We start from the raw sequence: 25,494 nt of genomic DNA on the forward strand, positions 1-25,494 counted from the left end.
TGATTTGGCCACAAAGACACTTCCTCACCTCTGATCTGTATCCTTCCGATCTCAACCTCGATTGCTGGCTCGACGAAACGCATCATTTGATGGCGGCGTGGGCGTTGCCCCTTTGTCTATGATCCTTTAGACCGCAACACCAATCAAGCCACTATTCGCTGCAATGAAGAGAACCGACAGTTTGTTCAACGCAGTCTGGGTTCTGTACACTCTGAGGAGCTCGATGTTCGACAAGCAGACATCTTCGGATTGGACAGTCTACAGCTGGCGTATTCCGATGTTAGCTACGCAACCCAGCAACTCCAGAGCTGACACCAAGAGCCCAATTCCCGCCGAACAATGAAGAGTGCCAGGCCGAACTGGTACACACAACGGATACAACTGAAAGCAGCCTACCCTTTGTTCGATCCGACCAGAATGCCGACACTTTACACCCTCCAACATACCTACCGAAAAAGCTGCGGAGAGGCTGTTACCTCCTCTTCGCTATGCAGTGCGATGCCAGGATTTGAAGTTGCGGCACCATGAGGTTGACCTCGACGCCGGCTGGTGAGAAGTTCTTGCAGGATGCCACTGAGTCCCGACGCCATCTCGCATCTACTTCTTCAGCATCTGCCAATGGCTTTCGTATGGAACTGTCACAGCGGATGGACCCGAGCCGGAATCGGAGCGACGATGCCTGAACGCGCAATGAGAGTCTTTCCACTTTATCCCTCGGCGATTTCGAGACCCACCGAGATCTGCGACCAAAACCCGAGCGCAGCTGCTTGCAGCCTTTGCCATGGTCTGGATACTTGATGCTCAAGTGGGAACATTCAAAGTGTTCTGGAGGAAAGGCTACATGGCCACGCATCGCATATCTTAATGCATAAGACGCATCGTCCGCGCTGCAAGACCAGAAGGAAGATTTCAGACATCGCCACAACCCTACACAATCCGGATGTATACTCCCTGCGACAAAACTGGATGCTTCCTGAAAGAAGCAGCCACCCCATTCTCCTTGGTCAAGTCAACTACACCGGTTGGTGGCGCGAGTTCCGCCTCGACGCCGCCGCCGAAGGCTACCTTGACCTATACACTGGCAAAGAAAACCTTCTCCCAGTTCCCACTCGCCCAAAGAAACCAGATACAACTCGAGCACACAAAAAGAAAACCACTCCTTGGGAAGCTCTCAGAAAAATCAACCCCGATCATTCCAAGGAACACATCTTCGGCAGCCGAGTCTATGTCTCTATTCCACCAGAATATCGCCGAAAGACCCTCCTCCAGGCTCGAGCTTAGCTCGGTCATTTCGTTGGATGGGAGTCCGAAGCGGTAATGAAAGTTTGGGAACAATCAACGACGAAAAGTCTTCAGGGTCTCCAAAGCCCGCGTTGATGAAGGCGAAGGCCTCGACGATCCTTACACCGGCGACACGATTCATGATCGACTCGACCAGCATCTCTTGTGGATACTTTCTCTGAAGACTGAGCTGGATCCTTCCCCAAGACGATCAAGAAACCTCACCCGTCGATGATCAGCATCTCTACGACAAAACGCATCTTGTCGAGGACCAATTAGCCAGCCATTGCGCCGACGTGACATGGCCAGATCGTTGGCGCTACTATTCGGCAACAGCAGCTTGTCCACTGTCTATCGCACCGAGGGGCACTCAACCCTGGACTGAGCTTTGCTAAGACAAGACGCGATTCTGGTTCATGCGGTTGCAAGGGTAACAGGATACCACGTCTCTGTGATTCGCCGCACACTTCTCCAAGACCTGACGGCCTCATACGACAGGAAGCACACAGCGTCCCAGCTTCGACTATCCCAGCAAGACAAGAAGAGATGCTTGTGGTTTCGAAGACGCTGGATCATTATGCTCGGCACGTCATACCATGGCCGATTCTCTCGACCTAAGTATGCGAAATTTCATTTTGCGGCTGGTGTATCTCCCCTTCGCGCCAGTGGCGTGGAGGTAGGTAACGTAGACGCACCAGGAGCTCCGGCAACGCGCATCAGATACACGGCGATGAGAGGCAGTCACCCAAGCGAAGACCTCGTCACCATGCTACCTGCTCAGGAACAACACATCGCCACCGTTCATCTTCCAAGCTCTTGGGTAGACTTGAACAGAGTGCAGCCCTGCAATCTCATTGCACACCAGAAAACCATTCTTGGTCTGACGATTGTCACAACGGTCCGTACTTAGAGCTATTCGATGCATCGACGCGAGGCTCCAGCGGCAGCCGTGACGCCCCCAAGGGAAAAGAAAGATCTTGGAAAACAAGACCATGCCGTTGCATCTATCCGCCGCAATGACATTACCACCGTCTCTATGGTAACACAAGCCGGTCTTTCCATTGCCCGCAGCTTCTTGCGTTGATGCTCTCAAGTACAATCCTTCGCTGCCTCGGAGTCAGTCGGAGAAGGTCGAAGTTCGGGAGACGAAGTTGGAAGGTGTGAAGCATGTCGGGCAGTACATTCAAGTTTGCGGCATCCTGCACACATGATTGATACCGCGTCACCTCTTTGTTCGAACGAGAGAGTCGGCGAGGCGCCTTCCGGCAGAGTCGAACACCAGACCAGGCAAGTATCCCTCAGATCACCATATCCTTGATCTGCTTCACTTTGCTAATCCTGACAGTTGGAGCGGACTGCTCATTTTACGTTTGCCCAGGATCAACGGTTCGTTCTCCCAGAAATGCACGTGTTGCCCTCTTCCCCAATAGCGCAAGACCACTGACACGCACTTCACTCCCAGCAAGAACTACACCCTCCAGAACATCGACGAGAACAGCAATGGAAGATGCGGAGTTCAAGTGGGTCTATGGCACCCAAGCACCCGAGCCGTGAACATACTTGCGGATGGTTGGCTGGCGCTGGCAGGACGTCAAAATTGGGATTAGTGCAAAGAAGATCAGCAAAGGGGGGATAAGGGCAAAAAGAGCATGGAAGCAAGAGCAAGTTACAAAGACATGATATTTGAGTGAATGGAATCATCACTGGACAAGATGGAACGTGGGAAATCTGGGCGGGGAGGATGGTTGGTGCTGAGGCAGTGAAGACTTCAAAGGCGATGTCGTCTTGAGAAGCTGGTTCCGATATCGGAGGTGCAAAGTTGAAGTCAGAGCCGACCTCACCTGGTGCGGGTGTTTGTTTGGGAAGGAGCTGTTGGGAGCGGGCGAAGGCCCACGAGGACGAGTGGTGAAAGCGAGAGCACCGCGTTTACACATCAATATGTTTGCCTACTGTGGCTTTGCTGAAGTTCCTTTTGATTTGATTGCTCGGTGCTGTGGTTTTGCGTGAAACTGCATCTTCATAGCCCAAGGCCCGCAGCTGCTGCTACCCCTGAAAGACGTCGAGCTTTTCGCGACGAACGCAATGTCATGGAAAGTTTGACGACTCTCTCTTAGAACGAACAGCACTATGCGCATGGATAATGCAAGAGGGATGGAGGATCAAAGCAAGTAAGAAATGATTCCAAAGTTCTGTGACCGTGCCTGTAAGTATTGCCCCTGACGGGTGCCGGCTGCGAGAAAGGAGGGCAGGGGTAAAGTATTCACAGGAATATTGCGAGCTCCATGGAGACGATAGATGCTATCGAGCACTATAAACAATTCGTCGCCTTGACGTGCTCGGTGCCAGTATTGCCCTTCATCCCCAGACGCCGTGAGAAGCGCTAGTCTGCGCTAGCAAACCCACTAACCCTGAATAGCAAGAGCATCAACGAAATATTGAGGGCGCGTCCAGGCGATGGCGTGCCACCGACAACATCAACAACAACCGCGAAAATGCAAGAATTAATCGCCGAACGTGATGCGCAAAGGCGCAAGCGTCAAGAGCAAGCGCAAGCATCAATGGCCGAACGTGACGCGCGAATACGCGAGCGTCAAAAGCAGGCGAAAGCATCAATCGCCGAGCGTGACGCGCGAATACGCGAGCGTGAAGAGGCACGGGGCGTGCAGAGCGCGCATGTCGACGAGACCGAAGCTCTCCACCAAAGAGTCGTGTCCAAATGGACTACCCTGGGTGTGAGGAGCGCTCCGTCGCAAGACCTCCCGAGTGGAATGGTCGAAGAAGGAGGAGACGAAGAGGAAGGAGGTACCGCTGTAAGTGAATCCAGTACAACCCCTTTGTCAGACACTGACAATACAAGGGCGAAATGGAGTTTCAGATGGAGCGGCCAGGCACCCCGTTGGAACGTGACACGGCTTCTCTTCCCGAACAATCACCAACCCGGGACGAAGACATGGCTGACGAGCCTGGTCCCGCGCAATCTAGTGGAGGCACCCCCAAACGGCCGGGTGACGCGCTGAAGGAGACGTCCTCGAAGAAGAAGAAGAAACCGAGCCAACGTAGCCTGGCCAAGGCCGCCTACGAAGCGACCGATCCCGAGAAGTTCACCATACGTTACTTCGACAATAACGGCAACCAGGTCACGTTGTCTACGGACTCTAGCTTGGAAGGTCGCGTGCTCCGTTTCTGGAACGAAACAAGGGGTGTGGCAAGCGGACAGGGCTCATACTGTACACGGCTCAACGGATATGCGAGCAACAAGCCAGTTGGATACTGCATGGGCTGCAGAGTCATTTCATCTGCCAGGTGCCAGCACAAGCAGGGCCAAGGTGAAAATGAAGCATGCAACGCTTGCGTAACCCGCGCACGACCATGCATAAACTTTCACGATGAGGTCCTGCTTGTGTACCCCCAGTCCACGAGCCAGCCCAGCCAGCGGTATGCCTACTTTTAGTTGGCACTCACTTTCTAACCCTCCAGGGTATTCAGCTTTTCGGACTTACCACACCTTGCGTGAGGTATCATATTTCAGACTTACCACACCTTGCGTGAGGTATTATATTTCAGACTTACCACACCTTGTGTGAGGTATATATTTCAGACTTGAGATTCAACCTTTTGGACTCAACAGTGGCGTGCCGGGAAAGGTCGCTTTCGGCAAGCCTCATCGACGACTCGAGACCACATGCAGCTTGCGTGCTCCAAGTTCCGACATCAGCCGCCACGAGAAGCCATGGTTCGTCAGCACGAAGAACGGGAAGACTTGGGACACACAGCCTCGACTGCTTGTTTTCGGCATTTCCAAGGATCCTCGCGAGCGCGACAGCAGCGCCTCCACCGTCCGCACCCTCAATCAAAGCCGTCCTCAGACAATCCATCCAACACTTCGCCAGACCTTGCGGGTGGCACGAGTCTCATTCGCCTGGCATGTGAGCAACTCAATCGCAGCGGAGGTCGACGGCAAACAGAGCTCCTTTCTACGGCGCCAATGATTTGCGTTTCAGCAACGACTCTGTCAAGTCACATGTGTTTGACACTTGGTCAAGCCCCCCATCCCTCCTCAGGGCCGCTCTTTAGACCCTGATCATCGGGACCAAGGCTTTCGATATCACCGAGATGGATCTCGCCGTCAAACAAGGTCTATGAAGAGAAGCGTGATGGCACAGGCGAAGCCCGACGAAGACTGCTATCGCGCATGTTGGCAGAGACCGAGCAGAGACGATGATCCACGCCATGAGACTTCCCTTCCGTGTCTTTCATGCATCAGGCAGAACCCAACAACGGCGAGCACAGCCCCGAATACCCAGCGCATGTGCTGCAGGGCCTGTTTCTCCTGGCTACGGCTCAGATGCGGGTCACGACTTTCAACAACTACGCGTAATAACACATGCTGCTTCAGGCCAACTTTGGTCAACAAGCACAAGCACCAAACCACTGATTGTGCGTCTTCAAACGCGCGGCTTCAGGATGCGTCTCCTGAAATACACTGTCGCTCGGTCTCTGCGCGAGGATGGCGTGAGATTCAGAGAAACTTCCGCAACGTTTGTTCGCTCTTTCCCCCATATCCCAGCAATAGCGACAACATACGCAGCTGTTGCCGTCGACACACGATGAAGCTGCGTTCCTCACAGGAGCGTGCGGCTGCCTACCCCTTGGTGGTTGCCTCTGCACGCCATTTCCAATTGGACAACGCCTGTTCTCGCTTCTCTTCAACCTATCTACGGTATACACTGTGTCTGCTGGTCCGCCTCTTCGATATGACGCCGAATTCACAACTCGATACCAGGAAGCCGAGACGTTTCGATTTGCTTGCAGTACCTCGCCCTTTCACGCCTGAAGGTCTTCCCAATGCGCTGAAATACCAAGAATTCCTTGGGCATCATGGCCTCGAACTCAAGCTGCTTCAAGGCTTCCTCAATCCCGCGACCGGACAACGCCTCCGTCTCGCTATCCACAGACCCCCGAGCCTGCTCGACTCTCCTTTCGCTCGCGTTCTGTCTTATATCACTAGTCCGGAGAGACTCCCACCACTCTCCTTCGCTCTCCCTCGCTCTCGGTGCCAGACTGGAGTGCACTTCTACCGTTACGAGTCGATCGCGACTTGGGCAAGCTCCCGACTCAACTCCATATCCCATGATTGCCTTCGACTCCAGCGATACATATGCCACGGTCACGGATGCTGCTGTGGAGTTGTATGAGTCGTCACGAATTGCAGCCCTTGAGCAAGAGGTGGCAGTTCAGGCCACGAGATGGCACAATGCGTCGGATCCCTGGTTTGATCAACTACAGTAAGACTGCACAAGACCCAAGCGCCGCGCGGAAGACAATCGCACACGCACATTAGACGCCATTGTACAAGCGTGGTGAATCTACCAGCACTACGTTGGCGTTCCAGCTACCTTTCACGCACCCAGGGCGGGACGACGGTACAATATCTTCCACAAACACAGCAGACCAGACAAGGCCTTCACACTACCTGGACAAGGAGGGTATGCAGGACGTTCAGAGGCATGGCCAACGTCCCTGAACCTTTTAGCAACGTCAGTGAAGAAGTTTCACGATTCGCGAAGCTGTTTCCTCCTACTCCTCACTTCCAAGACTCGATGGCATGGGGAGACATATTCACCCACAGTGCTCTTCCACGCATATCTGGACTTCGTTTCGCGCTTCTTCAGGGTCAGGATGATTGCATTCAGCCACTACCACGGCACCGGTGCATATTGCAAAGACGCATTCGCGGCACTGAGCACCGCGTCTACTCCGGCACATCTGGCCAGATCTTTCTATGCACGACGAAAATGGACGAGACCCAGACTTTCAAGAAACAGTCGGTCTCTCGGCCTCCCCCATCAACGCAGCGAGGCACAACGGTGCTGTCGACAACGTCCGACCTCGTAGGAGCTTGTGAGGATATCTCCGTCGTCCAGTCACTCAGACATCATATCCTACATGAAGCTACGCAGATATTGGAAGAACCAACCACGTTGCTACACCCTCTGCCTCCATGCTGGTGAGCGTATTGCTTCCCTTCGGATACATCACTTCGTTTTCTTCTGCGCAAGTGCACTGGACCGCAATCCATCGATTGGCCGGCCTCATCAGAGAAGTAACAGTCTATTCAACATCTGACTGATACCATCACCTCCGTCCTTCTCACCAGAGAAGCAACAGTCTATTCAACATCGGACTGATACCATCACCTCCGTCCTCGTCCAGACGACTCAATCAACATGACTGCGCCGTTGCAGGAGACCGCGATCAATGGACTGGCCGACCTCACCAGATAGCAACAGTCTGTTCATCATCGGATTGATGCCATCACCTCCGTCCTGCTCACCAGAGAGCAACAGTCTATTCAACATCTGACTGATGTCATCACCTCCGTCCTCGCTCAGACACTCAATCAGAGCGGAAACTGCGCAAGATTCGGAAGACCAGACAACCATTTCCACGCAGTTCCATCATTCCAGTGAGTCACTGCCGGGCGCTCCACAGTCTCTTGACCATATACATGGAAGAGGGACAGATGACCTGGACATCACCTCACCTGAACATCGTGTTCACCATGAAGTGGTGCAAGTACCAAAGGGAAAGTCCAATCTCTCTGCCTTCTCCCACTGTACGAGCAACACACAACAAGGCGATGTACAGGAGCGATGCCATGGCCACATATCACATGATGGAGATCAAATCATCTATCTGCGAGATTGCCTGACAGTTCACAAGACTTGCGGACATACCATTGCAGATTCGAGCTCGAATCAATCGGAGAAGCAACAGTCTATTCAACACCGGACTGATGCCATCATCTGCACGGACCAGACGGTCAATCAGGAGGCAACGGCGAGTCTGCTCCACTTTCACAGCATGACAATGCTCCAATTCTATGCTCATTCCAATTTCGGATTCAGCCCTGGAGTCGCTCAGAATCCCCATCCAACAGGAGGCTGCGCAGCTATCAGGAGAAACGGCGAACCTCGCCCTCTTCGTTGGGCCAGAAAGATACCATGGAGCAATCCACAGCTCCAACATCGCACTCTTCTGACACACAACAAGTTCAACCTTGCCTACAGTGCAACAAAACTCGAAGAGTTACAGATACTCCTTGCCTGCAAGCTACTCACTCAACTCCTGCCACATATCAACATGTCTTTCAAAAAGAGACCAGCTTTCCCCGTCCGGTTCTACAACAAGCCGCTTGAAGCTGGCGACTCGATCGAACTCGACGTTAGGGTCCCCCTTGTCGTCGACATCACTCACGCGAAGTCGTTCTCAAGGCACGGGGCTAGTTCAAGGTACTTCAAGCCTCACCAGCTCAGATGTATTCCAATACTGACACATAGGCAGCACCAGCAACTCAGCCGTCTCACCCCTGCTGCTGCCGGGCACAGAGAGTCTACAGGACTTTCAGGGACGTGGGTCAATCCCAAAACAAATCAACAAACCATGGCCTGTCCATCTGGCATGGAGAGTCTGCAAGACTTTCAGAGATGTCAGCCAAGACACAGGTCAACTCCACAAAGCTATGGCCTGTCAATCTTGACTGCGTCCGATCAGGGACAAGAGACAACATCAACATGGCCCACATGCGACCTGATGGGACAACCACATCCAAACCTTCAGTCTTTGAGATTGCTCGAGCGCAGAGAGTCTGCAGGACTTTCAGAGATGTCATCATATTCTCGAACGAGATTCGCTAGGCTTGGGCCGGCCAATCTTGGCTCCCTACAATTGACAACAAGGGAGAAGATTCCTATTCAGTGTCACTGCCGACCAAGATGTACCTCGATTTCGACCCTGGTCTGGCGTCTCAGCCAGATGTACGGTTCTTCAGGACGGAAATCATTCTCGACGCCATGACGCCCGAAATATCTCCACGGTCTGAGATTGATGCATGGCGAAGCACCCCGTCAGCTGAGTCTTGGCGCATGATACCACCACGTCCGCCAGGTGGTGCGGTTGACGTGTGTCTGAACTCGCTTTCAGAGATGTGATCTTCTGAAGAAGCTCGTTCTCATTCTCAGAGGTGCCGTCCCTGGCCTTGGCTGTATTCGATCGGTACTTCTCGACATATCAGTCAAGCTGTGGCAGTCACCCTCGCAGCCAGATGTACGGTTCTTCAGAGCAGAGAGCAGTATTCGCTGCAGATGGACCGACAACAACGACTTTGACAAGACCGACGCATGGCAGAGGAGCAGTTCGGCTGAGCTGTGGGCGGATGCTACTACTACCACGACCTGGTGTTGCAGTTGACGTATGTCTGAACTCGAAGTACAATGGATGGTCCACGATGAAACAATTCTTGTCCACGCACGAAACATGAGGCTTCGAACAGACCTGTGCAAGACTACAAAGGAATGGTCCACAAAGAAGAGTCATGGGTCCAGTTCCCGCTGTCAATCGACCAAGCCACGCCCCCAAAGGCTTGTTCCGGCTATCTGTGCACCACGATGCTCTGGAGACGAGAAGATAGGATCCAAAGGCTGGCATCTTCCAGTTCTGATGATGGAGTTCACGCAAAGGGCTCTGAAACTGGCAAAGAGCAACCATGAGAATATCCGCCAATCCCAATCAACCTGCCTTCGCTGCCATGCCTAGGAGGCTTACCCAATGATCCTTCGCCCCGTCGTGGTCCTCAGCCAGAGTTTCCTCCGCATGGCCATTCGGTTCCGACGGCTTCGTCAGCCAAAATTCCTTCTGCGATTGAGCAGACTTCCACAAGGTCTGAAGAAGTCCGAACTTATACTCAGTTGACCTGGCCGATGATGATTCGCCTCAGTCGTCGTCCTCAGCCAGAGTCTCCTCTGCATTCGGCCACCCACTTCCGACGGGCTTCGTCCGCCAAGATGTCTTCTGCGATTGCGCAGACTTCCACAAGGTCCGAAGAAGTCCGAACTTATACCCTAAAGCAAGAGATCCACATTGACGTCATTCGGGCCCAAAACACCACGCGCCTGTAACCCGCTGCGAGAGCCTTGTGCCAAGATTCACATGCGCTAGTGTGTGGCAAAGGACCCGTCGAATGAAACGTTGCCGCCACAGGGCAGAGCCACAGTAACACCATCTTCGTTAGCCATCTGGCTGTTTCGTATGTCTTGGAATTGGTATGGAAGTATCAAGATATATGAATGACGGGGCATGAAAGACGACGCCAAGATTCACATGCGCTAGTGGTGTTCGCATGCATTCCAGGGTGACAGAACGGAAATAAGACGGGGTCAGACGGCAGTACTCCAAATCAGTACAGGAGGTGAATGGCGAAAACGCGATGAGGCGATGCTGGAAGGGCAGATGGGAAGTGAGATGATATTGGGAGTTCATTCGCACGACGGGGATTGAGGTTCAGCTGGAGGAAGATGGGGTACATGGGGCAATCTCGAAGCTCGGTCTGGGAAGATTCGCTCAATGCAAGATGAAATATATGAAATATCTCTGGACCAACGAACTCGTCTGAGATTTTGAGCAAGCATCGCGTTGCTTGGAATGATGCCTCTTGCTCGAGAATGAAACGCAACTCCGTCCCAATGTCAATGTGAATCGTTCTATGGCAGGGGCCCTGTTATCTCAACCCCACATCCCCAGACACGAAGTCTTGAGAAGCAGGCAGAACAGTTTCCTGGTCGCATAGACAGTGTTGGTTCTGGAGAGAAGACTGTAGAATGTAGCAGTGGCGTAGCTGCGATGAGACTCTCACTCTGTTCTTCGAGTGTCAAGTGATTGGGAAGAGGCAATCCGGAAGTTCCTTATCAACATCACGGCTACCATGCCTCACCATCTTCTCGAGGTGGTCACGCAGGGGAATCTGCAGTTGGAAAAGAGACGGCCAGAGGTTGAGGAATGCATGCAGTACTTGAAGAACAGGCCCAATCGTCAACCGGGCATTTACATGCTCGAGCTCGTCCACGAGACCACGAAAGAGGCGCCCTCAATCCGCATACTTGAGCGGATTCTCCAGATCGCAACAGACTACGTCGAGCTGCGCGACCACGATGCCGCCCGGCGTATCGACGAGTACATGAAGATCAAGGAGCCTACGGCCGAGACAACTCGAAATGTCTACCGTGGTCGTCGAGCGTACATGGAAAGGCCGGAGGCTCAAGTCCCCAACTTCTATCAACTCAAGGATCACTTCAACGACCAGCTTAAGAATACCATGGAGAGCCCATAGGGAGGTATACCTTAGGGGCTGTGGTGAGCAACGTGGGTCAGGTAAAGCGAGGCCCAGATGCAACGGGCGAGATATATGTCGCATTTCTCCCAGCGCAGTGCTCCCAACCAAGAGCTTGAAGTGTGTATTGATAGCACAGACACTCTTGATTATGTGGAGATTCAGACTGGCTCAAGCTCAGCCAATCCCCGAAGGGCTTTGGCTGCCTGCGATAGTGAAGCACTCAGCTCCAGCTCCAGCTCCAGCTCCAGATTGAGATTCACACATTTGCCGTACCTCTCAACGCCTGGCCTGTCGATACATCTGATTGCATGTACTATTGGTCAACACCCATATCCATGAAGCGGGCTTGGTACTGTGCGAGATCAAGAAGGCATCAGGCTCAGAAATCCACAATTCTTCGATCGTAAGAGACGATGTCCCCTGTAAAATAACGTTGTTGGCCGGAATCCACGTAGCTCACGGTACCACAACTGTGATTGGACCAGTAGAATCCCCAGGGCGAAGGGAAGAACCAGCGCATGCTGGCTGTCTATGATGGCTTGGATGATCTGCGATTCGTTGGGAAGGCTGCTGTTATCCTGGGTCGGTCTAGATTTCTGTCGCTAAAGCTCCTGCAACACTGGTGCTTCAATCTCGACTGAATGCCCGCTATCGTCGCATGGTCAGGCTGGCAACACAAGACGTCACTGAGATGTCCATCATAGCGGTAGTTGGCGTGCTTACGGACTCCAAGGCTGCACCGAGCTGCACCATCATTGGAAATCCACATGCTCTTTCTGATGGCCGTCAATGTCCACATAAGCTTGATGGATTACCTAGAAACATTGTCACTGATGTAGACATCCTCAACATCCCCCGGCAGCCATCCAACGTCCCTGTCCCATGGAAACATCAAAAAGGCCAAGAACCGACAGTGAAAAACAATCTTAAAGCCTTGGAGAGCATCGCCGAGACTTTTGAGGTCCGCTGCAAGGCAGTGGCTGTATATCTGGATCAGAAACGCGGAGATGATGACCGAAACCAGCATTTTCTGGTTCGATATAAGGCATAACAGAGCGTGAGAAGGCCGAGAATGTTCCCTTACTTTCATAAAATGTATTGGAGACCCTTGGGATGTGTCCGTGCTCGGTGTGATTGCGTAAAGGCTCGCCCGGCGGACCAGCTTTTGCCCTCGAACGTTGCCTTGCCACTCCACCATGATAGATGGCACATTTGAGGATGCGAAATGATTGAAATAACACATCTCACTAATCTCCACTGGTCAATTACACCTCATATGCTTTCAGTGAGGCTCTGAGTGGACAGCGGATGGAGTCAAGTCTGTCCCTCTCACGCACTGAACTTGTCAATATGGGCAAACTCAAGCCTTCAAGGAGCCTTAAAGAACATATACGAAGTATTTTGCCTCCCAAATCATGGCGGTACAGGCGCAAGGGTGTCATTGTGCTTACCTCGGGCAAGCATGTCCAGGGCTCTGTCATACACTACCCAGACGTCATACTTGACCAACACATTGAAGGGAAACATTTAACTCCACTATTAACATCATCCTATTGTTAATTTTCGTACTATACCAATATGTGGTGAAGCAGTGGTGTTCGAATCTGTGGGGTGTTTCCAGCTGCTGAGAGCCGCCTGCCTTCCAAGTACTGCGGTAATATCTCCATCCATACAACCGTGAAAGACCTGATATCTTGGATATCGACTTTTACATACCTGTTCAAGAAGCTATCGTCGCCTCATGTTATATGGAATCCATCGAGTCGACTCTTGGCACATGTGATGCCTTTTCACCAGCTGAAGCCCACATACCTCCACCAGCCTCGAGAACACCACAGTCCCCACCAAAGATCAGATGCAAAACTGCAACTCCTCGGCAATTGCTATTGTGCTGTCATGAGTTCACCTTGTGAGTTTGGTGGCAGCTGCGGCATGTAGTGTTGAGTTCTACAGGAAAGTTCGACGATTCGGGTGCGACTGATTGTCAGGTCCGTCCCTGCCCATCGTCAATGTCTCGGCACATGCGCAAGGGACGATCCTGCAATTTCATATGGAGCACGGTAACTACCTTCTTGGACACTCCTATCAATCTCCAACAATTGAGACAGGTGAGAGTTGGGATCTTCTCCATGTGCGAGGCTTTGTCTGTCTCAGGCCTGTATCACCCGCAGCTGGCTCTACGGTTAATGTCTCGTCACATCAGCAATGGATAGATATGAAATTTCAGAGGTAATCTCATATACTCATTTGGAGATGATCCGCACCAAAATCTGGGTATATTTGACAGATAGAGGTGGTGTTCTGCTGATGGAGTCTCCTCTAGCCCAGCTTTCACAGGTCGGCGTCGGCGACGGTGAACAGCTTCATCTCTACGACAAGGCAACCAACGCAAACTGTATGGTAGTCCTTCAAACTCCTGTAGGGGGCTTATAAGTATGTCTAATGTCCGGCCTTCAGGTCTCACGTTGTATTGAGCATGTAGAAGTCGATCTTGGCGATGCTCGATTTTGGTGAGGATGCACCAAGCCGGCAGCGTCGTCACGGCGATGGCTTCTACATGTCGCAGCATCGAACGGACAGAAATGGGCTTTTTTCCCAAAAAACCTTCTCATATCCCATGATCCAGCCGAAGTCGATTTAAAGTTTTCTGTATGTATAGAGTTTGTCGGATCGCCGATGAGAGTTGAACTCAAAGTGCAATCACGTGATAAAGATTTCTCGGCTTTGTTCCGCTTCGACTTCAGCTCCAGCTCCAGCTCCAGCAGCCATCTGCTCTGGAACTCGAAAATGTACCTCAATACTAAACATCGAATTCGAACCTCTCCGAGGCGGTCAAAATCTGACAGACATCGTGGAAGCATGTTCGAATCCTTGGATGCCTTGGTTTCTAGCCAATACTGCCATAAAGATGAAAACGACCGCAGTGCACCGGACCAGTCTTCAACAAGCCTCTTTCTGGTTCCTCTTACATCGCCCGAGGCTTCTTTTGTGTCGAAATCTGACCGGTCGAGGACCTGAGAGTCACTTTTCTGGTGCAAGTGGTCTTGGAGCCAAGTTGACAGTTACAGCTGGATCTCAAGTTATCCTTCCTCGATGCGACATGGCCAGGACGAATAGAGCACTGCAACCGCAACTTCGAACACGAGCCATCATGCTCATACTCACGAAGCCAAGCGGGCCCATCCTTCCGGTTGACAGGCATCGAGAAGATGGGATTGGTCTGAGGAAGTCTGATCTATGCCTCTAGTGTCAGTTCGACAGTCCTCGAACCCTCACAAGCGATGTGCTGGCGGCTTTTGCGACAACTCTCACATCGAGCGACCCTGCCTTCGACTCACTCCTCGAGTGTTAAAAGGAATGCACAGGCTGTTCTTGCGACACATACCCCATCGCTCGCATCGACGCCTCGCAGCACTATCACCCTCAACCGTACTTCAATGTGACAACTGCCCACTCCTTTCAATTCACCCCACGTCAGAATGCCTCCAAGACCGACGATGCGTCGCTGAGACTGCTCCCCTCTTCGTTGAGCGTCTTTGAGGGGATGCCAGTTGTGCATCCACTGTCCACCGCAGTTGAGTGGCGATTGAATCTGCGACTGTATTGGAGTCGTTGAAGACTTCAATGGTGCTGATGCTTGTTGTACTTCTGGTGGAAGTAAGTGGGCTGATCTCGCTCCACGCTGGAATGACGGCGCACTTGGTGATGGAACGGCAGCTCCTGAAATGAGACCCTCATCTTTGGATGTGCGAGATCGACGACGAATGGATTGAATGCTGGTACTCTCATCTTAAGCCATACGAAATCATGCTGGACGAGACCTCGTAGTGCTATTCTCTCCACCCACCCATTGGTGTTGACCTACCGCACCACCGCCTACACCACCAGCTTCACAAGCGACTTGACGAGCCGCATCAATTGCTCCAGCTGCTCAGGCTCCTCTCCAGACTCACTGCCAGCATGCCCTCTGCCGCCGAAGACACCTCCAAAGGTCAACAACTTGCTGCTGCAGACACCACAAGATCTTCCAACACCCCAGACGCTACCAAAAGGCTCACATACATGTACAACCGCCGCTCCCGTACTACGCCTGGCCGTGGATACAACAACACTGCAGCTTCGTCACCTTCAAAGTCATCTTCTCTGTCGATCCTAGGGGTGAACAATCCGCGAAAGTGCCCTCCATTGCCTCGGGTACCTTCTTCAAGACCCACTGGCCTCAAAACCCAAACGTCCTCGTCCACTTCAAAGGTGATGATTCTGCTGTCCAGGGTATCTGTACTCCCTGGCGGTGAGAAGGTAGTGGAGTGCTCCATCGCGAAGACCTTCTTGCAAGGAATGCGACTATGATACGCACCTTCACTTCTTTCGTGGATCGCGCTCTTCTGCCTGATCATGTTCGCTGCTTCTTCACGTTCGATGGAATCATTCGGTGGAGAATGGGATGCCTCGCTGGTGAACCACCCATGACTGTCTTCCACTGACTTGGGAGCCTTTTCACTACTGGACCGCATCCCCCATGGCCAACGACTCCTTCATTCCGCCTTTCCGTATGGTCTGGACGAACGCAACCCTAAATTCTGTGCTAACGACTCTCAATGGGCTCAGTCGAGCGACTGTAATGTCCTGGAATTGACCTGTCCCAGCTCAATGGCTGTCCTTTACGTCTGGGACACGGTCCTATGCAAAGATCGAGACCGAAGAACGACACTTTCCCGATATGAACGTCAGAGGACAACAGAATTTGCAAAACCGTCAACATGTCGTTCTGTTACTACGACATATGACGCAAGCAGGTATGGAGCAGATCACCGCTTCGCAGACATCCAACGAGTCTGTCAGAAAGAGGATGAAGATCTCACTGGCGAACATTCCCTGCATGTACAAGACTATCAAGACTTGACCGACAACGGCATGCTTGACCGGGATCTTGAGCTTCGCACGATACCCCGATCTTCCACTTGGGATGCCTTGCAAGGCGGCTTTCGAGGCCTACTCATGAGTCCAGCTGGCGACGTCATGGGTTTGATGTGTAAAGTTGAGGCAAGCCTCCAAGAGGTTCGGAATTGCATGCAACCCAACGCTGATCTTGAGCGCCGTATCACTCCACAAATCTGCCATTGACGTTGCAGAGAAGGCCTCGACGCTGCAGTGACGATTCTGGTACTACATCAGACACATAGAAGCGAGGGGCATTTCGTTCTGGCCGGCGAGGCACGACCATAGAGCTGGAACACAAATATCGGAAGAGGAACTCAAGATTTACATTACGATCAAACGGGGATGAAAGTCGTTTGGAGTCCTAGACATCAACAAAGAGAGCCTCGGCTAGATTGAAAATGATTCGCGAAGATTGAAATGCGTACACATGTCTGTCGATGAGCAGAGGAGAAGGATTTGCAAGAGACATCTCAAGTTGGGCAAGTCTGAGTGGATAAGAAGAGGGGAGGAGTAGCGAGGGGGAGGAGAGGAAAGCGGGGAGCAGGACTTGAAGAAACAGGTTGAGAGTACGAACGATTGGACCAAGGCACAAGGGAAAGGAAGGTTGTTGAAAAGGATGGCTGTTGAAAAGGATGGCTGTTGGAGAGGAAGGCTGTTGGAAAGGAAGGTTTGGTAGAAGACAACTTGATAGATCAGGGATAGAGAAGGGCATGAGCGACGAGCAAATGTTGCAATGTGCGCGAGACGAGTGCATATGAGCTGTTCATGAGAGACAAAGACTTCCCTAAATGGTCCATTCAATGACATCAGATCTTGTTTATATAAACTCATCGCTCGTACCACCTGCTTCCACCCAAGTCCGTAACGTTGATCTCACAAACGAGCCCCCATGCTGCTCTCAGCGCCCAACGAGCAATGTCAGAATCGCCACAGAATGTCAGAATGCTCCAACGCCTTGCACTCCCCAGACTTGAACAACTCCTTGCCGCCAGTGTCTGTACTTCAGACTGTACAATAGAAGCATGTTTAACTTACTCGAAGTATTCGTCCCACCATGCCCTCCATGCTTTTGCTGTCGACCCGTTGCAGATTATGGACGTAAATATCCACGGCTGTTTATAAGTCCTCCTCGTATTAAGGTGCCAGTAGGCTGACCACGCCGCCGCGCACGCCAACCTCCTCTCTGACTTGGCGGCTGATGAACCTCTACCATGCTCGTAAAGAGGTCCGCACCGAGATTAGGAACTCTCTCGATAAGGTCCCGAAGGCTCTAATCACAGAGATCTCTATCGATCTATTCGGCTCTCTCACGCCAGGCTTCGACGATGCACGATCGGAGGCCCGTCTCTCCTGGCGCAGTGTGCTCATACACGAACGGCACAACCTTCAGAAACAGATGTAGCGTTTCGAGGTTCGCAGTGCAGTAGAACGCTTCGTCGCGGAACTTCTCCTTTGAGGTTTGGGATGTCGTACTTGTCGGCGAGCGTGTACACGAAGGCATGCCGATCCCCGCAATCTGCCTTTTAGCAGCTGCTTTTCCCAACAAGATGCAGATACTGAACCATTCCACAAGCAGTGTCCGTTGGATTCGTCGCCTTTGCGTGTATGATCTTGAACATTTGGGTTTGGTCGGCCTGTCGCACTGACATCATCATGCTCATCTGCATTGCCATCGGTCGGCACTCGCGTGGTATTTGGCACCGGTACAACCTCTACTGGAGAAGTAGCCTGTCGTCGTCGCGATCGAGAGTGCTCCTGAGTGTTTCTTGCGTCTCGATCCTCCTGAGATTCTTCATTGTGCTCATCGTCTTTAGTAGATGGTGTCGCCGAATCAAAGGATTCATATGACGAATGTGGAGATAGTATCTCGCACACGATTCGCAAAGATCCTGTCCATGGGCTCCTTCTGCCAACTGGGAGGGGGTGACACCTCTCTTCTGCTCGTTCCAGTACCCGAAGATGGCAGTCGCAATTGTTTGCTCCTCGTCGCTGCGGGTGTGGCTTGAGACTCGCTCTGCCAATATATGAGACGTATCCTTGCTTAACTTGGCTTGTCGAGGAGTAAGGAAGATTCGTCATCATTTCGGCGGCAAGAGGTGTGGCATCGGCGAAGAAGCCGACGGAAAAGGTCTGCAGAGAGAGAAAGAGAGAGAGGATGCGACAGTCTGACCCATGTGGACTGCACCCTGGCGTATTGTTGCCGGGCCCTCTTTTGAAACGTACATCGAAGGAGGTTGAAGCAGTCGTAGATGTGTGATGCTCCTTCACACATCCTTGTGACGGAGGATCGAGTTCGCAAGGTCGCACGGGGAGCCGGTAGGAAGTCCGGAACCATTCTTGTTCGATGAAACTGCTTCTGCTTCCAGCGAGGTATTCATCAGCGCTCGAGAGTTCCTGGAGTGAGAGACCAGCTTGCACAAGTACGCCTCACCCATCGCGTTCGCCCAAAGATGCGCGTGTGTGAATGTAGCGTTCAGTTGAAACGTGCTCCGCTTCGAGCCTGTACGCCAACCGTCTGTCCGGAGCCAGTCACCCGTTGAATTGCTTCTTCGCTGGACAGACTCGTTCAAAGTCGGCCGTCCCATGGCCAAATCGAAAGAGCGGTGAAAGGCGGGGCGATGGTGCATGGTCGTCCGCGGTCACCACCACGCACCAAAGGACGGTGTAGTCAACCTTGATCGCCAGAGTGGCGATGCACTCTTTTCTCTGCTTCTTTCGTGAAGGCAGACGTTTTCTTTGCTTGGCTTGCCCGTCGTTCTGCTGGTGATGTTTTCTGTTCCAGGCATCCTATTCAGATCCCCTTGCGATTCGTAAAGCGCCGGTCCCTTCCATCCGTCGTCCACATCGTAGCACATGTCGTCCAGCGGCTCCTCTACTTCCAGCTCAAGGCTGCATTCATGCCTGCTCCTTCATCACTCGCCGTGTCGCTATTCCCATGACCTTGCGCTGCCTCCTCGACGCGGACCTCTCATCGAACTTTCTCCTATTCAGCCATTGCTTTGATCCTCCACCATCATCACTCGCCCTGAGCGTCCTTGTCCATGCTTGCAATCCCCTTCATACTCATTCCATCGCCTCTCAAGCTTCGCCTTGCACCAAGCTCTCCATATACCCCAAATTATCGCTCCCCCTCAAACTCTCTCAACTCCAACCCTCCCTGCGACAGGGCTGCCGTTCACGGCTTTCCCCCGGCCAAGTCGCGTGTGTTATAGTCCCACTGGTCTTGCTGCAAGTGGCTACCAACCTCCAGGTCCCAGCACTAGTAGCAATGGCTATGCGCAACAGAATGGCACCGCGAAAGAACACACGAGCGCTGACGAAAGACTCGCTGACCTCGCCCACCAGCTGAGAGAGGCTCTGGGTTGTGTCGTCAAAGTCGTGCTCGGCTCGATGGGCGGAAGATGGTCCAATCCTCTTCAATCCTAGCCGAAAGGAAGATGAAGTCTTTCAATCACGCGTGATGTCCTTTCTTCCCACTGTGAGCGACCCTGCGCTCGTATCGTCGACGTCCCGCTGTCTCGAGCATTTCCATATTGGCAGCAATGCGTGTGAAGCGGCGTCTCTTTCCGAGACCGACAGGCGCCAGCGTCAAGAAGGCTGACACGATCAAAAAGACTGACGTGTAGCGCCAAAAGGCGGGCATGTTCCTTTCTGAGAGCCGCAAGAGATCCATGCCGTGAGCCACCGAGACTGATCAGATCTGGGAGCACTGACACAGGACACGAGGTCCGAGGCAGGATCTCTCGTTGATTTTGCGATTGTGAGGACCTTTCACGTCTTGTGGATCGGTAAGAGTATGGGTGGCAATCCGAACATCTGTACGAGAACCACAAGACGTTGTTCTGAGATTTGTCGTCACCGCACCTTGTCGTCAAAGCCCGCGCACATGCTCATCGGTGGAAGGTCCTTGTGTAAGCTTCCCCGACAAGCAAGTGTGACTCGCGATATCCTCTTCTGTCGTTGATTACTGTTGGAAGATCGACGGCACGCAAGTCGGGAGGTATTCGTGCAGGATCTCTGGTGTCGGATCTTCAGACGTTCCTTCATCGCCTCTGGTCGTGTGTAGGGAGACCTTCTTTGGAGCGGAAACCGAAGAGAAGGTTCACGTAGTGGGGGACGGGCTTGTTTTGGCGGGTTCCTGTGACCGCGAGTGCTCCTGAATCGTGACCTTGCAGCCTTGGTCGAGAGGAGCTCAAGCGAGATGTCGATAGCTGGCAAGTTGGCTGCAAGCGGTGTTGAGAAGCCGGTGGTCGCCACAACCAGAAACCATTGCTGCTTTTGCTTCAGGACGGGGCAGTCCCTTCGTGTTCTCGAACTCTGTAGGTGGGATACATACGGGACTTGTTCGCGTCTGCAATCGTTGGGCGTTCGCGTTGGCCTAGTTTGCAGAAAGGTTGCCTTGTTTCGTGCGTGTTGAGTCTGTAGATATGCGCTCGATGGACGTATAGGGCTTCTCGCCGAATGCCGGTCTTCCCTCATTTCGCCAGTCGAGTCGTCTTTTCTTGACCCAGGCCTGTAAGGTCTCGATTCATACGAAAGACGATGCGTTTGTGGGACGAGCAGCCCTCAAAGGTGCAGTCCTTTGCTTGAGTTTGATAAGTCGTCTCTATTGCTTGAAAGCCCTGCGTCGATCCGACCGCTCGTGGTTGAACAGTCGTTCTCGATCGCCTTTCTGTGTGCTCGGCAATCTGATGATTCCGACTTGTTTTCGCGGAGTATCCGTCGCCATATCGAAGGCAGGAGCTGTATGTTGGCGAGTAATCGCTGCGAGGCAGTCGGAATTGGGACTGGCTCAATGGCCATTTTTCATCGAGATACTTGTGGCTTCGGCGTTCGTAGATTGAATAGTCGCGGAAGAAGGTGGCAGAGAGAATGGCCGGAAATTTTTGCGTATCCAATTCTGACAGGAAGCCGCCTCGGAGAGAGTGCATGGCACACTGGCTGGAATGGCGCCAACGTTTGGTCATGTCCTGATTGAAAGCCCCAAGCCAAACGAGATCATCGAGCTCGTTCGAATGCTATCATGTTCTCGGTGCTGACATGTTCTCAGTGCTGAACTGAGTCGGATGGTCGCCTGGTGACCGGCTGGCGCTCCGTTATCTTGTGTCAACCGGCAGTATAGCCTGTGCGTGGTATGGGGCTCAGAGCAGACCGCTGTTGGCGGGTCGGTCGATGAGCCATGGCGTCTCTTGGGAGCAGAGGCACGAGACAAGGACTGGCGAACCTTTTGACACATCTTGTGCAGAAAGAGGAGAGGCTTTGACGTCCACGTAGCTGGGTAGGATACTTCTCGAACGTTTTATACGGCGTCTTTCGTCGCCCAATGATGCGGCGCGTTGGGGAGATTGTGCCCAATGTTCGCTTGTCGACCCTTTGGTGTGCGTGACCGAATGTCCTGCGGTTGTCTCCCATCCTGTTTATCGTGAATCTCGATCAGATGTGATGAAGCACTCATGGACGAGTTGCGCCGCAATCTGCTGTATGCGTGGGTAGTTGCGTTCGATCGTTGACGCCTGGTAGAACGATCGGAGTGGTGTGCGCCAAAACAGACTGTGTCGTAGATAACCAACATCCATTCAAGGCGAAGGTGTAGCCGGCATCTTGAGTTTACGACTGCATTCCAGACGACGAGGACGTTCGGTACCGTATTCTTCCTCACATCGAAGGAAGGGCAGGCGGTTTATGTTTCGTGTTCGGTACCCCAAGACACCAAAAAGCCGAATGGTTACGTCGAAGACATCGAGCTTCGCAGGAGCAGAAGAATGGAGAGACTGTATGTTGTGTGCCAGTTTGGAGCTGGCTTTGTGCGTGGCGCTTTCGTAGGAATGAGATGGAATTGTTCCCCTTGTTCTTTTGAATGTGGCTGGTTTGCACGGGGAAAGACCACTCTAGCCAGATGGTGGAAGATGCCGCTCTGAAATGGGGCGCTGACGGAGGACAAAGATTGTGTCGATGGATGGGTGGCTGCATGGGCAAATGGCGTAGCGGACGAGACGCTGGCTTGTCGAAGGTGAATGCGTTCATGGCAGCTCGTGCATGTGTCGCGCCGCTCCTCACCCATCATCTGGTCTTGGAGTTGCGCCAGTTGAGCAGAACTGCGAAGTCGTCATACTTCTTTTACACAGCTTTGCGCATAAATTGGTTGAGACCGTCCAGGACCGACTTCATCTGAGCTGGAGTCTCGCATTGCCGCCAGTGATCGATAGCGAGCAGGCACTGCTCCATCATCTTCTTAGCCTCTTCGTGTTCGACTGACTTGAGGTACCCCGAACACTCGTTGAGGTTGGCGCGGATGAAGTGTCTTGTATCTGGGAATGTTGTCGCAGGCTGAGACGTCGGAGAATATGAAGGTCTACGTAGCCGTCGACCCGCTCAGATAGTACGGATCAGCTGGCGCAGCTGGTACTTGGTGCATTATTTCTCGTGCTTTGGGTGGGTGACGATGTACTCTTCCAAGGTTGACTTCTCGGCGAGATCGAGAGCCTGCTTGAGTGCGTTGGCTGCACCGAGAATCATGGTGACCAGAAGAGCATTGTCGAGTATGTTGAGGCCGTGAAACCAACGCACGAATCGAGCAGAAGCGTTTCTTGCAGAGAGTGGGTTTGTGCTTGTGGTGGAGATGGGTGATGTTGCTGCAACTCCACACGGCAAATGCGTCAATGCATAGGCGGCGTGGTAGACTTGAAAATGTAGTACTCCAGGGCACCAAGATGAGTCGAGGCTCAGGTGTGTCGAGGCCAAGGTGCGTTGAGGCCAAGATGAGTTGAAGATAGTCTCCACCGTAGGACACACGGAGTGGAAGAGCATGTTGTTCGCCAGTCGGCTGCTTGTTGATGGGCGATGGCGAGGCGAAGGCCTTGGCAAGTGGTTTTGAATGGATGCGGCGCTCGAGTATGGACATCGTTGTTGGGAAGGTCGTGAAGAGAAACCTTGCTTGCCGTTGTTGTAGTGTTGTATATGTTCTGCATTGCATCAAGAAAGTTGCCGTAGCAGCGTCGTTGCTGCTGCTTGCGGTGTGGACCGGTACTTGGCGCCAGGAGAGGTGCAACTATTGCTGCAGATCGCTTGGAGACGTCATGGGAGACTGTTGGTATGCGGCATTCTCGTGGACCTCCGTATTTTGATAGCAGCTCGAGCTTGAGTCGCCGGTGCTTCAATCTCCACACCGCTCAAGCTGACAATGAAGCCGACAATAGACAGATTTGCCACAGTAGCGTCGAACCTCGCATAACGGTCAGCAAGGGCTTCCTTGCGTGATGCTTGGTGGTGTAGAAGTCAAGGGAATGCCAGAGCTGGTTCAGGTGTCTCAATGAGTCAATCATCATATGTCAGTTGGGTTTTGCGGAACATACGGCTGTACGTTGGCCTGAGGATGACGGAGGTCGTAGACTTGGTTTCGTAGAAATGGAGGACTTAACAAAAGTCCTCGCTCGAGAGAAGAACAGTGCCCGGTATGAACTTCCAGGCTCTGAGTTTGAGGAGCGCTGGAGTTCACGGGAGCGTCGATGGCAAGAGTAGCGGATGTTCTGCTGGGGATGTAACCGCTCAAGCAACGTGACAGCGTGAGATGCGTGTTCATAGGCGTTTGGCGGAGTGACCGGGCTCCTCTCCTGTGGCGGTTGCATTGGCGCAGTGAGAGTGCCCATGTAGATCTTAAAGCTGTGTCTCTCAATCGCAGAAATCGCACAGCAGGAACATGGGATGTAGCGATGGAGCGAGTGGGGGTGGAATGTCGTATAACTCCTGAATGCTGAAGGAGTCTGACGGAAAGTTGTCGTGGAGCCTTCGTGATGAACGCGATTGGTCGAGACTGTAGGCTCATATCTCCCAGAGCGTTGAGATAGAGCGAGCTGGGGACCCGAGATGGTGACACCTGTTTGTAGAGAAGCGTTGGTGATGTGACGTTTCCCTGCGAGCGCGACAATAGAAACAGCGCCTTGCGGGAGCACAAAGTTCATGCGGGTAGGGCACCTTGCCGAGGTAGCGCGGGAGAATCTCGCGGAAGTGTTGAAGATTGGAAGTGATTGAAGACCAATAATATTGTTGCAATCAAAAGACCGGAGGGTGGTTTTGGGTTCTCGGCTGTTGTCTCCATCTCTGTCTGGCTGTGGTGACTCGGCCAGTATTTGGCAAGATATGATCGATCCTCAAGACCACGATTGTCGATGTTCGCGAAGATGCCTCATTTGAAGCACTATTGGGCCTGGTAGGCGTTGTGACCAGGGTCGGTCTTTCGATTCTTTGTGGCAAGATCGGCAGTCAGAGTGATAGATGGGAAGTGCTGCATTTACAACTTGCTGGCCTGGGAGCTGTTGCCCATGCGATTGAATGACGAGAGAGTCTGGGAGAACTCCAGTAGTTAATCACCGAGGAAGCTGGTCTCGAAATGTTGCGCTGAATGATGCAATGCGATTTGATAAACGCAATGCCGCCTGCGAACACGCTGTTCGGGAGAGCAGTGGCATCTTGCTGTCAGTTATACTCACTGGCTCGAAGACCATGGAGTGTGCGTGTGATGTGCCGCAAGTCTGCTCTTCAGGCTTTCGATATCCCTGATGGTGGTGTGGTATTATTGGTTTCGTTGGTTGCTGTGGGGCGCTGTTGAAGTTGCTGCAAACAGAATACGACTGTCGAGCTATGCCGTGATAGTCTTGCCGAATGGCGAGACCAAATGAGGATATGTCGGTATATGCCTGCGCTTGTTGTGGTTCCGCCTCTTCTGCTCGGTCTTGCTGCTGTGACACAGGGGCTTCGGGGTTAAGACCCAGTTCGGTGTAGTGGGTGGGATGCCAAGTCCTGGTGTGCACTTCACCTGCTTTCTCCTCTCGACATCCATCCTCCATCACGACCGGGCTCGACGTACTCCAGATATCCGCACCTTCATCGCCAAATCTTCGCCGTCGATGGCACCAATGTCGCCGCATAGAGAAACCGATGGGCCGACCAGACACATGATAAGAGAAGCATCAAGCGTTGGGATGGGGCTGCCGAGAAAGAGATCGTCGAATTGCGGTGCGATAGAAGGTAGACGACTGCATCGTCCGGCGATAGGTCTTGCCCTTGCGAGAAAAAGGCCCAACTTGAGCCAAGTCCGAAAGGCATAG

The 25,494-nt window shown here is 52.7% G+C and overlaps 6 protein-coding genes across 6 annotated transcripts; 3 read left to right on the forward strand and 3 right to left on the reverse strand.

The window, feature by feature from the left end:
• Nucleotides 1-864: 864 nt before the first annotated feature.
• Nucleotides 865-1,281, forward strand: M409DRAFT_56884 (uncharacterized protein; the record flags this gene model as incomplete). The annotated part of the gene is made up of 1 exon (XM_033813433.1): nucleotides 865-1,281. The coding sequence occupies one exon, from the start codon at nucleotides 865-867 to the stop codon at nucleotides 1,279-1,281; it is 417 nt and encodes a 138-aa protein (XP_033665077.1).
• Nucleotides 1,282-3,773: 2,492 nt separating this feature from the next.
• M409DRAFT_56885 (uncharacterized protein) lies at nucleotides 3,774-8,978 on the forward strand (the record flags this gene model as incomplete). Its single annotated transcript, XM_033813434.1, has 12 exons — nucleotides 3,774-4,091; nucleotides 4,139-4,716; nucleotides 4,910-5,207; nucleotides 5,325-5,819; nucleotides 5,870-6,001; nucleotides 6,145-6,566; nucleotides 6,674-7,182; nucleotides 7,242-7,288; nucleotides 7,572-7,747; nucleotides 7,797-8,573; nucleotides 8,626-8,693; nucleotides 8,836-8,978. 12 exons carry the CDS (start codon nucleotides 3,774-3,776, stop codon nucleotides 8,976-8,978), a joined length of 3,963 nt encoding a protein of 1,320 aa, XP_033665078.1.
• A 2,063-nt stretch (nucleotides 8,979-11,041) lies between these two features.
• M409DRAFT_56886 (uncharacterized protein) lies at nucleotides 11,042-11,446 on the forward strand (the record flags this gene model as incomplete). Its single annotated transcript, XM_033813435.1, has 1 exon — nucleotides 11,042-11,446. The coding sequence occupies one exon, from the start codon at nucleotides 11,042-11,044 to the stop codon at nucleotides 11,444-11,446; it is 405 nt and encodes a 134-aa protein (XP_033665079.1).
• A 2,456-nt stretch (nucleotides 11,447-13,902) lies between these two features.
• On the reverse strand, nucleotides 13,903-15,963 carry M409DRAFT_56887 (uncharacterized protein; the record flags this gene model as incomplete). Its single annotated transcript, XM_033813436.1, has 4 exons — nucleotides 13,903-14,492; nucleotides 14,615-14,684; nucleotides 14,835-15,225; nucleotides 15,512-15,963. The coding sequence occupies 4 exons, from the start codon at nucleotides 15,961-15,963 to the stop codon at nucleotides 13,903-13,905; spliced, it is 1,503 nt and encodes a 500-aa protein (XP_033665080.1).
• A 1,721-nt stretch (nucleotides 15,964-17,684) lies between these two features.
• Nucleotides 17,685-19,245, reverse strand: M409DRAFT_56888 (uncharacterized protein; the record flags this gene model as incomplete). Its single annotated transcript, XM_033813437.1, has 4 exons — nucleotides 17,685-17,906; nucleotides 18,038-18,520; nucleotides 18,614-18,801; nucleotides 19,044-19,245. The coding sequence occupies 4 exons, from the start codon at nucleotides 19,243-19,245 to the stop codon at nucleotides 17,685-17,687; spliced, it is 1,095 nt and encodes a 364-aa protein (XP_033665081.1).
• Nucleotides 19,246-22,507: 3,262 nt separating this feature from the next.
• On the reverse strand, nucleotides 22,508-24,348 carry M409DRAFT_56889 (uncharacterized protein; the record flags this gene model as incomplete). The annotated part of the gene is made up of 4 exons (XM_033813438.1): nucleotides 22,508-22,698; nucleotides 22,958-23,070; nucleotides 23,183-23,541; nucleotides 23,743-24,348. 4 exons carry the CDS (start codon nucleotides 24,346-24,348, stop codon nucleotides 22,508-22,510), a joined length of 1,269 nt encoding a protein of 422 aa, XP_033665082.1.
• Nucleotides 24,349-25,494: the final 1,146 nt, after the last annotated feature.

Source organism: Zasmidium cellare (assembly GCF_010093935.1).
Source record: "Zasmidium cellare ATCC 36951 unplaced genomic scaffold M409scaffold_27, whole genome shotgun sequence".
NCBI classification, from domain to species: Eukaryota; Fungi; Ascomycota; class Dothideomycetes; order Mycosphaerellales; family Mycosphaerellaceae; genus Zasmidium; species Zasmidium cellare.